General features: G+C 40.8%; 1 protein-coding gene across 3 annotated transcripts in view; it reads left to right on the top strand.

Annotated features, from left to right (window-relative positions):
- LOC117548270 (gap junction gamma-1 protein) overlaps window positions 1-12,225 on the top strand; it is a 50,181-nt gene extending 37,956 nt beyond the window's left edge. Inside the window, exons 1-2 of one of the 3 annotated variants that reach the window (XM_034219427.1) lie at window positions 1,327-1,461; window positions 7,378-12,225. In XM_034219427.1, coding sequence (XP_034075318.1) covers window positions 7,432-8,883 — 1,452 coding nt within the window. In that variant the 5' untranslated portion in view covers window positions 1,327-1,461; window positions 7,378-7,431 and the 3' untranslated portion in view covers window positions 8,884-12,225. Of the gene's footprint in view, window positions 1-1,326; window positions 1,462-6,271; window positions 6,285-7,377 lie in introns of those variants that run through there. The other 2 variants (XM_034219428.1, XM_034219426.1) reach the window with 2 other exon arrangements.
- The last annotated feature ends 764 nt before the right edge of the window (window positions 12,226-12,989 follow it).

The following is a 12,989-nucleotide window of genomic DNA, read 5'->3' as shown; positions in this document are numbered from 1 at the left end:
CGTCTTTTTTATTGTAGAAACACTCATAGCCACAAAGGAAAGGCCTTAATTCTGATTGACAACTAAATCATTATCAGATCTATCACCCTTTTTTATAAAAATCCTTATGACTGGAGAAAGTGCTCAATAAAATATTAACATCAAAGGGGTGTCACATTATTCAAGGTTATTACCAATATTACCCATTTATCAACTTCACATTCATCAAAACAAAATGTGATAGCCGTACATTAAAGCAACATGTATTAAACAGAAGCCGTGGACTTTGATAGACGTGATGAATTTAAAGAGGATTTATTCCCTCCGATTTCTCAGCATGATCTGTGAAATTTGGTGATAGCATTGGTCCGCTTAGAGGAGAGGGATAAGGAAAGAGGCTGAGATAGCGTGCAGAACTAATTTGAGCATCCACTGCTGGTGAGTGGATTATCAAACGAACAACTTTTATTGTTCACAGCGTTACATGATTAAAACTCAATGAAAGGGCATTGGAGAGGAGGCAGAGTGATGGAGAGCTGAGGGCATGCTGAGGCTGAACATGATGGTTAGGATTATGACCGATGGCCTATATCTGCAGGCAGAAACTGCAGTATGTCTGGTGTACATCAAACAAAGGATTATTAGGATGAATCCCAACTTTTATCTCAAAGACTTAAAAATGTCCTCTATGACTTTCAGTGTGTTCACACAGTGTTGTTAGTTTATTTTAAACTCACTGGCCTTCTTTTAGAAGCCCAAATCCTCCTGGCATTGATAACATGCAGCATGTTGGGCATCAATTATTTGTTTTGCTTTGACACGTTGGACTTGGTATAAAACGGCCGTTGTTCTGAATAGTTCTGTGCATTTTGACCAACTGATGCTGGATCTTTGAGGTCAAAATAGAAAATGGAGTTTTTTAAATTGCAATTTCTTGTTAATTATTATCCAACATGTATCCATTCAAATATACCTGCATATCTAAGTTAATTTGCCTCTCTAAAGCCTGAAAGCCAGGCCAAAGGTCTCACAACGTCAATTAGTTAGTGTTACCCTTAAAACCACATACTTCCTCTTCCAGCGTATCACTGTCATTCAGTCAGACCCTCCCTTCACCCTTCAAAGGGGGTATTAAAACCCCACCACCCACACACTCCCACCCCCAACAATGACCCAGTTTGTATTTGTAAGGGGATGAGGGTGTAAGTGAGGACCATTTTGAGTACCAGGGGGAGAGAGGCAAGATGCTCTGCCTCCCTCATCCCTCTCTCTTTCAGGAAGAGCTCACACTTGGTTAAGCACACACACTGAGGTTCTTCATGAGAGAACAAGTCTGCAGAGCTGTGTGTTTTGTTTAGAGTTTTTGCTGTCTCGATGTTGTTGTTGATTTAAAGTCAGGGCTGTTTTTAAAGCATGCTAAGTGAGAAGAAAGGGAAAGAGACAAAGGACAAAGTACCTGGTATCTGGGAGAGAAGGAGTAGAGTAAGTATGCTGCTTTATAATTGTACTGCTTTTTGTTGTTGTATTTAAACTCTTGAAAGCGGTTTTAAGTGAAGACAAACTAAAATAGAAAGGGAGCCAGGCTTCTTGAGAAAGGGATAAGTATAGACAAGGTCTGGTCACAGTGCTTTATCTCCCTAAACGTTTTGTAATATTTTCTGGAACTAAACATCGCTACAAAGGCAATTTACATGTTTTCCGCATGAAGCTAAATAAAAAGCACAGATGCACACAGCGACGCTGCTCCTGCCTCAGATTCATCCTGTAACATATGGAACCAGTTTACCGTTGTGTTTCTCCCCTTCGGACAACGTTAATGAGGAATACTGAGAGATGAATGCTCGTTCTGAACCCCCCTCCCTCCTGCAAAAATGAGGATGAAGAGTGTTCAACCATTTCAGCAAAGACTTCCTCCTCTCAAGATTTTCTCAGAGGCCGAGGTTCCGTGACTACAATGCTCAGGTTTCTGTTTCTATCTCTCACCAGTGAGGTTTTCTGATTTGAATTCCTTTATGTCTTCCGCTACTCGTTTTATGAGCCAGAGGCCCACATTTGGGTGTGCTGTCTTCTAGGACTTTTGGAATTTCTAATTTATTTATATGTCATGACCGCGTGCATTGATCATCAAGTTTCATGTCTGTGTTTGTGTGTAAAAACAGGCACCATACCATTTTGTAGATATACAATGAATGTGATTTACAGCTCTGATAACTTTCTGTGTGGGTAAACTCAACTTAATGCAAAGTCACTCATGGCATTCATGTTTATGATCACTACCACTTTTTTAAACCAAGTTGCTGTTCATTTAAGGAAACAAAAACAGTCAACCATCAAAAGTCAATAAGAAATCAATTTTTAGCTCTTAATGATTTGAATATATGAGTGCCTAACAAAGAAGCGTATCCAGCCGTCAGAGAAGGAGGAGAATATGAGAAAGTCCCTGTGCTTTTAAGCCAAGCATTTGCTGAAGTTCAGTTTTCCACACGCAGTGTCATAGTGGTTATCACCGCTCATATCGTTATTTTACAAGCAAATGCTGCTGACCTTTTTGTGACATTAATTTGTTGGTTTTGTACGGTGTCTCTTGTCTTCATAACGGCCACAATTTAACCCAGAATTGGCATTCAAGGGTGTTATCATGGACAGATGTCTGGCCAGCGACTGCATGAGCAGATTAGTCTGATACGTGCGGTGTGTGCAGGACAAGGTGGAGGCTGTGAGGGGCATCAGGGAAACCGGAGCATTCTGCTGGCAGAACAGAGGAAGAGGGCACTGTGGTAAAGACCCTCAAATGATGACAGTCAGAGGAACATCAGCCCTAACAGAACACGCTCAGGGGTCCCAGTTAGTTCTCTATTAGCTCTTTTATGTTGTTGTTGAATTTTTGTTCAGGGGAAGCGTTTGTGTTTGTGACTGGCTCTAATGTGAAATACTAGAATTAATGAGATGTTCTTATAGACACTTAAATCATCCACATCCAGATCTTTATTCATTCATAAAGGTGAAATAGAAAATGTTAACACCAAGCCTATACTGACAAACATATTCTGCAAAATGGCAAAAAGTTAATGTTTGCTGTGAGCTGATCGATGGATAATGGCTGCCACATCAGTACGGATGTTTATCTTATCTATTGCCTGAGATGAACAGATAACCGAAACAAAATAATATGAATAAGATAACTATCTATTCACACCACAAAATAATAAGAAATGATATACAATAATATTTTAGGCAGTTTTAAACGATTCCTTTGTACATAACTGTATTTGTTAGAGTGATTCACTTGATTAAAGTTCATCCAGAGGAAAATACATCTAATGCATTACAAACACTCATTAAAGCTTCTTTACTGTGCGGTCGTTATCTCCAGGGCCCGTTTATTTAATTGTGTGTGTGTGTGTGTGTGTGTGTGTGTGTGTATGTGTGTGTGTGTGTGTGTGTGTGTGTGTGTGTGTGTGTGTTTCTCTGTGTGTCAACGCCAAGAAGTAATATGTACACAAACAATGTAGAGGCAGAAAAGCGGAGAAAGGAAAGGATACAGAGAGAAATGGTTCAAGTCTAATATTTTCAAGATTCAAATTTCACCATGATCAAAAATGCATTTTATTAACATTTCAACAGAGATACTCTGCAAGTATTTTTTCTTGACATCTAACATCTGCATAATTATTCTTTGCCTTCTCTCGCAAAGATCATCATAATCTCCATTCAACTTTCACTTTGCAAATTTGGATATTTGCCCTGTTGCATGTGTTAATTGTATAGTTAAAATGACTACTGATTTTTTCTAGCACAGACAACCTGCATTACCATGCATAGTGAACCTTTACATGAGTATGCAGTCGAAACATTAATGAAACATGTAACATTCAACTATTTCACAAAGGAAATGTCAAAATGTTGCTTTCAAAAGACCATATTACTACTTATACTTATAATGTTTTATGATACAAATTTGAAGCATGTTACGCTTTACAGAATGTCCTGAAATCCTCATCTCAAAGGCTTTATTCATGTAACTGGCTGTTTTAAAGTTTATATTAATGTTATAATGCACCAATTGCTTCTAAAGATTGGTATTTTACCAGGTTAAAGGACAGTTATTGTTGCAGGATCGTGATATACAGACACCATGAATTGGCAGACCTGTCATGTACCTTCACCTCTTACTGCTCAGGACTCCCCTTGATGATGTGTGTTCAGTAACAGAAAATCTTCCCGTTTAACAGTTAAGAACCCTATTCACCTGCAGTTGTCCCCCGCAGAGGTTGCTGTTTGTTCCATAGTTGGCTCATTCTACTGGTGTCCCTCCTCCCTCCCTCCCTCCCTCCCTCCCTCCCTCCCTCCCTCCCTCCCTCCCTCCCTCCCGACCCTGGGCGCTCCAGCTGGAGTGCTGTGGCTTCTTTATGAGTCAGTAATGTGGAAGAGAAGCACCTCAGTTAGTCCCAGTATTCTTTTGTTTATTTGCGTACATGGACATTGTGTCTCTATTCCACATTATTTTTGACTGTGTGTGTGTGTGTGTGTGTGTGTGTGTGTGTGTGTGTGTGTGGTGTGTGTGTGTGTGTGTGTGTGTGTGTGTGTGTGTGTGTGTGTGTGTCAGCTTGTCTGTGAGTCTGTCTGGATGTGAGTCTTTTTGGATCCCGAGGGATAAAATCGCATGACTGAGGGAATCCCTCCAGTGACGCTAACCGTATTTGTAACCGTCTGATTGAATCGGTGCATGAGATCTTGATGTAGAGAGTCCACCCCTTAGGAAGTGAACTTGTTGACCTTTGACCTAGTACTGTTCTGGAAGGGCTATGAGCTATATCATGTGCTCAGATGTATTTGAGAGACTGATAGTTCAATGACCCATTATTACACATTCATGACTTTTGTTGAGTGTTCCTTGTTTTCTATTCTGACTTTGGAATTTACATCTGATGTGCTTTAGATGTGATCACGTTTGGCATGATTTCCACCACTTTGATGCAAATTGTTTATATCAGAGTAACAGACAGAAAGCCTGCTTGCTGTGTTTTTGGGGGGTATTCGGGAGATTTACTCACACAAGTAACTTAATGCAGAAAGTGAGCTTCTTACCCCTAACTGGCCCAATAGCTCCCGCAGACATTAATTGGATGAGAAAGCAAAATGGCAGGTTATATGAAGCACAGGTAGCAGAAGTATTAACCCGAGGCACACGACAGGCTGGACTGGAGTGCCTCTTCTGGTTAGGAGGGAGTACCACAGTTCCTGGTGCACAAAATCACTGAGAACACTACAAAGAAAAATAAAGCTTTATCAAAGGACTCTTTTGAATGTGCATGGATTGTTTTTAGCTGGGTCTCAAAATGAAAAATTGCATTAAATAAAGTCCCTGTTACATCACACCCAAGAATTACATTTTGGAAAACTATTGGGAATGTTTTTCTCAATCATGAAGATCCCAAATCAGACTAAATTGTCCCCTGGTGTAAACTAAAGAGCTAAATAAAGAGCTGGAACATATAACTTGCACGGCAAATGAGAGAGCATGCACTTGCAAAACTACTCAGCCTGAAGGCACTATCAGAACAATAGATAAGTAGTAAGTAAGTAAGTCATAACTAATTCAATCCACTAACTCGCAAAAGTCCAATAAAATTAATAATAACAGAAATGACAGCCATGATATATAGGAAAAACAAACAGAGATGCACTCAAAATCAAGCAACTTCCCTCAAACATTGAACAGCACAATAACTTTAATTATATTAAATCAAAGGAGTTTAACGTTTTTGCAGTGTAATGTATTTCTGCGACCGAATCTGGTTATTATTATTGGAAGAACAACTGGGCTGCACAGTAGAGGAATGTAAAAAAAAATGAAACTATGTAATACTCGAAAAGTCAGACAGAGATCGACCATGGAAGGACTCTGTTATGACTCTGTGTCCTTGTGAATGCCTCACGCACCATTCCGGGCATTTGTTGCTTACTCATACATGTCGGGCACAGACGCTAACAGATGCTCACAGTGAGCTCGTTCATAAGGACTCCAGCCTGAAGCGTGATTTTTGGCCTCTTACTGTATGTGGGTAATATGCAGGATAGGAATTCCTGATATTTTCCTTCTGTGTCCTAGTCATATCCTTATATGGTCACAGCGATCAAAATGACACATGTTTCATCGCAAGCCTTTTCAAAACATTCCCACCCTCTCTGCTCCTATTGTAGAGACAAAGCAGAGGTCTGGGAGCCCATGGTCATCTCTCCAAGCTATATTTTCCATCCTGCTGCAACTGTAGCTCACTCCGGCTAAGCTCTCCAACTGATTGGTAAGGATATCGTCCCTGGAAACCCTTTAGACCCCAAACCAAGCTAGTGTTCATGCTGCGATTTTCCTCTCAGTCTAGCTGACAATAAGCCATGCGCTATTGTGGGTTCATAAGAGGGAAAGTACTGTGGAGGTGTCATATTCATACCCAACAGCCGGCCCAAAGGGACAGCAGTGTTTGGGTTCTGCCTCACTGTCTCAGCTAATGTGGGTCTGCTGTCTGTCTCCCTGCTCCAACAGTTTGTGCCTGCATGGCCACCTGCTGATTCTGCTGGTTTGGATGGACTGCCTGGAGCCTAGACATAACCTACATAGGCAACATGTCCCTCTCTTCCTAAACTGTGCTCAAGCTCACTCACACACACACACACACACACACACACACACACACCACACACACACACACACACACACACACACACACACACACACACACACACACACACACACACACACACACACACACACACACACACACACACACACACACACACACACACACACACACACACACACACACAACAAGCACAACAAGCACAATAAAATGCTATTTAGTTCCCAACCAGAACAAACCAGTCAAGTTAATACAATCCTGAAAACTGCACCTCACACAGAAGAAGGCTCACTAAGAGGATTTATTCTTCAAAAAGAGATAGGCTGTTAAATGTGTGTGTGTGTGTGTGTGTGTGTGTGTGTGTGTGTGTGTGTGTATTTTACGATAGCAAATTCCCTATTTGGATTATTTTTGCCTTCTACGGATATCCTCCTTCCACCCTGCTTCGTCTTCTAGTTCCCCATAAATTCCCAAACTTCACAGCAACTTCATTGTGGCACTGAGCTCGAACTTCCTTGTGTGTATACCATGTGCAAAATAAAACGGATCAAATTACGGATTTATGAATTGCCCGAGCTAGAGAAGAACACTGATTTTAATTAAAGCAATTATTAAATCATCCCTATTCCCACCTTGCTTATTTATTTTGTACTTGCTTTAATAAAATGTTTTGGACATTTGCATTTATTAACTGTTAACTCATAATGTCTTCCTTTTTCTCCCTCTTGTTTCCCCCTTCCTCCTCCTTTACTTTCTCCAGAGTCTGTGAACAGGTGAGGGAGGGACACTGTCTGCCCCACTGTCCAGCGACACCATGAGCTGGAGCTTCCTCACGCGGCTGCTGGAGGAGATCCACAACCACTCCACCTTCGTGGGGAAGCTGTGGCTCACCGTGCTCATCGTCTTCCGCATTGTCCTCACTGCCGTTGGGGGAGAGTCCATCTACTATGACGAACAGAGCAAATTTGTCTGCAACTCTGGCCAGCCGGGCTGCGAGAATGTCTGTTACGACGCCTTTGCCCCTCTATCTCATGTTCGCTTTTGGGTCTTCCAGATTATATTGGTTGCTATGCCTTCTCTCATGTACATGGGCTATGCTGTCAACAAAATTGCACGATTGGATGAGGCCAAAGGAGGAAGTGGCTCTGCTGCAGTTAGAACAGGAGGAGGGGGATACACGCACAGGAAGCCCAGGAAAATTTTCTTTGGAGCACAGCAGCACCGGGGCATCGAGGAGGCGGAGGATGACCAAGAGGACGATCCCATGATTTATGAGGTGCCAGAGATCGAGCCGCCAAAAAGGCTGCGGGATCCATTGCAGCCAACACCCAGGCCCAAAATCCGCCATGATGGGCGGAAACGTATAAGAGATGAAGGGCTGATGAGGGTTTACGTTTTGCAACTGGTGATTCGTACACTGCTAGAAACAGGCTTCCTTGCAGGGCAGTATTTGCTGTATGGGTTCCGTGTGAAGCCTGTATTTGTGTGCTCGGGGAAACCTTGTCCCCACAGCGTTGACTGCTTTGTCTCGCGGCCTACAGAGAAGACCATCTTTCTGCGCATTATGTATGGTGTCACTGTCCTATGTCTCACGCTCAATATCTGGGAGATGCTGCATTTGGGGATTGGTACCATCTGTGATATTCTCCGCCGTCGGCGCTGCCCACCTCAGGAGGATGAGTACCAGTTGGGATTGCTGGGCACTAATGGAGGTGTGGAGGGTCCAGTAGGGGGGACAGGGCCTGAGGCAGGCTCTGAGGGAGGGTTGGGTGGAGATGGGCCTGCAGATTATGTTGGTTACCCCTTTTCTTGGAATACCCCATCAGCTCCACCTGGCTACAACATTGTGGTCAAACCAGAACAGATGCCATACACAGACCTTAGCAACGCTAAAATGGCATGCAAGCAAAACCGGGCAAACATTGCCCAGGAAGAGCAGCAGCAATTTGGTAGCAATGAGGATAACTTTCCTACTGGAGGGGAGGCCCGCGTTGCGTTGAACAAAGACATGATCCAGCAAGCTCATGAGCAACTGGAGGCGGCTATCCAGGCATACAGTCAGCAGCACCGGGCAGAGGAGCAGCATGGGGACAACCAGGATGACAAGCCCCAAAGTAATATCATACAGGCACAGCCTCAGCCACAGCCACATAAAGAGAGAAAGCATAGATTCAAGCATGGGAAAGGAGGCAGCAGTGGAGGATGCAGTAGCAGCAACAGCAGCAGCAGCAAATCGGGAGAAGGCAAGCCCTCTGTATGGATTTAATCCCTGAAACATGACATGTATGGAGATCCTGCATATTTAAATTACTGGATTACAGGTTGTTGACATTTATTGGGATAATTAAACACACCATAGTGCCTTTAAGAATCCTGCAAGCTGGAGAAGAAGTCTGTTTATGTACTAAGGTGCGTGGAAGAAGATGTGATTTTGCAGCTGACAATTAGATTTGTCTGGGATATCACTGTTTAACTTGAAACATCACACCAACACAAACTATATACACAATGTGTCGTTAACATGTTTTATTCTCGTCAAGACATCTTATTGTCCGTTGTCATCCTTTCTTAGGGATTTTAAATTACTGAATGATAACGAGTTGTCTTGCAAATCAGATTGATCCCAGATTTGGCTGAGCACCATTCCTTGCTACTCCTCTGCAAAGACAGTCTCAATATTTACATTGGCATCCTTATTCTTCTGGAAATTGAAATAAATGATCATAATAATACGATGCAATGTCATCACTACATTCTGGCAAGTTTTAGCAAAGACAGGGTACTGTTTAACAAGAACAACAACAACGTAAACGCAATCAAATTATGTTCAGTAACAGCGCCTAAGGCAGTGACTTTATAACGCAGTGAGAAATTCACCTTCCTGAAGGTGTCATATGTGTCTGATGTGTTTATATTATGTACCCTGTTATTTGTTTGTTCATTTGAAAACTGCTACACAAGCTGCTGCTTTTAAACCGATGAGTACAGCAGGTTTTTCATGCAGTCTACATCTGAAACGTCCTGTGATTTATTTTAGAAGGCTCATAATCAATCCTTTTTCCATACCTTACTTTTCAACTCCTCAGTTTCTCTCTAAGGCTCTTCATGGCTATTGAACAAGGCTGCTCAGCACTCCACTGTTGTCTCATCTGCCTTGTAGTTGTGTGCCCCCTGGTGGTATCTTCTTCTGGCAACATTTATGGGGAGTAGATACTAGATGCCATTGTTACCTGCATCCAGCAACATCTTAACCAGCTGTAGTGTTCCTTTTCTATTCACAAGCATTGTGTCTGATAAGTGTTCTCAGCGCTACAGTGTTCTATACACAAGGCTGCAATATCACAACATTGAAATGGAAAAGGTTTAAAGCCATTACTATGATATAGTGAGACCAAACACTGTTAGTGTGATGCAAGTGTCAGTGCCAAGATATTATGCTATGCTGTCAAGAGCATGGATATTTGTAGCTTTGGAATACGGTGGCCAACACTTTTGTAAACGTCACTTGTTTTTTGTATAGGTGTGTTTATTCATTTTCCGGAATGGGATTTAAAACGAAAAAACAAACCCCAAAATAGGATTTGATTTTTATGCTTGATCAAGTATTTGTTTATGAAAACACTCTTTTTTTCAATAATTTTTGTAAAATAAAGAAAAAGGTAAGCCAGTTATTTTACCAAGTTGTATAGGTATTTATGGGTATGTGTATTAAATTGCCTTCAAATTGTAAAAAAAATTGAAATATGACATAGTATATTTTTATAATATGTCGGATACAGTGACTTATTATCGTAAAGAAAAAAAGCCAGACTTTTCCCTGTATGTTACAGTATCAGTATTTAATGTATTTTAATAAACAGTGTTGCTTTTTTTCCAATGTTGTTCTGAAATCTGCTCCACAGCTGTTTGTGGAGACAAACTGGCTGATGTCGCCAGTTGGGAAGAAGACATGAAGTGCCAAATTATTCAAACCATTCCAAGATGCGGCTGCATATGAACAAGCCACAGTTCATTTTATGAAGAAATTGGGAAGGGGATGAATCTGAAAATCTAGCACATTATGATCTTTATTTAATAAATCTTAAGTGAAGGATCTGAGACTTTCCCAGCAACTATTGACTAGTAACTAACTGAACAAACCATCGACATGCAAAGTTGTGAGGACAGACATGTGATGTGGCTTCCTTTAGATAAATACAAAGCACAATACAACAGGATGCTCAAGTAGAATGAGTGTTTCTGATTGGTTGGTTTTCCTATTGGCGCCACATATCCGTTCAACAAAACGGCACAGACAAGATTTTTGACTAAACTTTTTACCCTGTTTTGTTGAAGTGAAAACACTCAACACTCAACAGTAGGATCCCCTGCCTTCCTTTCAAAGAAGGGAGCCCTTTGGAAAGTATAGGAAGGGCATTTTAAGGGAGGTGCCTTGAAGTAAAAGCCCCATCTGCTCAGAGTCTGCATTTTTGGCAGCTTTTTAAGGTTATTTGGTTAGGACTTGCCTGTTTTGAAGTGAAAAGAATGGAATTCAAGCAGCCATCTTGGTCAAATGGATTACCCTGTGCTAGAGTTAAGTGTGTAATAGTGTTGTCCTGTTGTCTTTATGCATTGAGTGACTGAGACAGAAAGTGAATAAGATACAAAGTAAAAAGTTTGCTCGCTGGACAGAAATGGCTTTTCATTTATTTGTATAACGGTTTTTAATCTCCTCTGAATATTGTCACTGTCCTGTGAAAACCTGGTGTCTTCGAAATGTCACTTCGGTTTATTTAAAAAATCCCTTCAAGCAAACACATCAAACCAAGGATAAAGGTGCTCTTTTTAATTTAGTGCTGATGATAGTCTATCATAAGTGTCTCTTCTGTGTTTTGTGCATTTGGGAGATAGTATTATAAGAGTGTGGGCCTATTAGCAAGGATTTTTTTTCCCAACCCATAATGAGCATCTAATTTCCATTTTCGCAGTACAACATGCCCATGTTGGTTCATTTCAGGACATTTTCATCCTTGATTCTTCAAGGATTTTCAGCTAAAATGTAAAAAAAGTACTGACAGTGTGCAGGAATTTAACTTTTTATTTGACATGTTAACAAGATAATACTTATCTCCCCCAATTTCCTTTGTTTTACATGGTCACAATATGCAATTGAGAACCTTGTAAGACACACGTTGGAGCTGAAATTGAAATGATCCCTCATGCCTGGTAGCTGAAGGAGTTATAAGGGAAAGAATGTCACAATGTTATTGTATCAGAAGTAATTTGTGGTTCTATTTATCAGGGATACCATAATGTCCAACCTCAGCATCTGACTGTCTATGTAAAATAATGTCTGTGTTCAGAAAAAAAGGACTTTAGTGTTTCCCTACATGTTTCTTATAGTCACCCATGTGGGCTGTTGCAATAAATCTAGTTGTATTACCAGTACAAACTAATTCTTACATGCATTTGTGTGTTTTTGTTTTTCTATGCCTTTTGTAAACTGTGTATTTCTTTATGTACTATTCTGGTATCCACTGGGAAATCTTTTTTTTCAGAATCTTTGATGAACACATTTGCATGTGAAAATACCTATTTTCTTACAAAATAAATCCGAAATGTATACCAAATAAAGTCCCAGCATCCTTTGTTTGAGCTCCCCAGTGGAGAACAAAGATGTCAGCCTTCCGACTCCTGAACGGTATTGTCCTGTAAGGCTGACGTTGTGTCACTGGCAGGAACAACACAGGAGACTGAAGAGATGCCACTTCAGCTCATGTCAGCTGTGTCTTTATATTTGTTACTTGCGCACATTATTCAGTGACAGTTGAAATTCACCTAATCCCTAAACCATTAGATCATCTACGGTTTATTTATTATTTTTCTGAGTGACAACAATTATTACTGAGAGTTTATTTAAGTATCAATTGCAATTCTCCCAGTAACACTAGACACTATCCACAAGCGCTAACTCATTATTCACTGTAGTAGGTCCATCTTGCTTTGGCAAACTTGATTCATGCCATTAGATAGTTGTGGACTCAACTAGGGTTCAAACTAAATTAAAAGTGGACCAGCTTTGTACAGAGGGGCATTAGCCTTTGCGAAAATAGATCCATCAATTCATTGAAAAAACATAATAAACATTTTCTTGATTCGACTGGACTTCAAACAAGCAATGTAGGGAGAGGTGTGATCCACATTTAGTTCAACTACATTCAGATTAGCATTTTGATTCAAGAAGTTACATTCCTAACAGCAAACAGGTTTGGCCCATAAAACAAAGGAATTATTTGATTTTAAACAAATGTAATGTTGATTCTCTACCTTACCAACCCACTCTCTTCAGTCTGCGTACAAATGACACGACTTTACACATTGGAAATGCGTGCA

Source organism: Gymnodraco acuticeps, unplaced genomic scaffold (genome assembly GCF_902827175.1).
Source record: "Gymnodraco acuticeps unplaced genomic scaffold, fGymAcu1.1, whole genome shotgun sequence".
NCBI classification, from domain to species: domain Eukaryota; kingdom Metazoa; phylum Chordata; class Actinopteri; order Perciformes; family Bathydraconidae; genus Gymnodraco; species Gymnodraco acuticeps.
The sequence above is the reverse complement of the archived record's forward strand: the minus strand, read 5'-3'. Positions and strand labels throughout refer to the sequence as shown.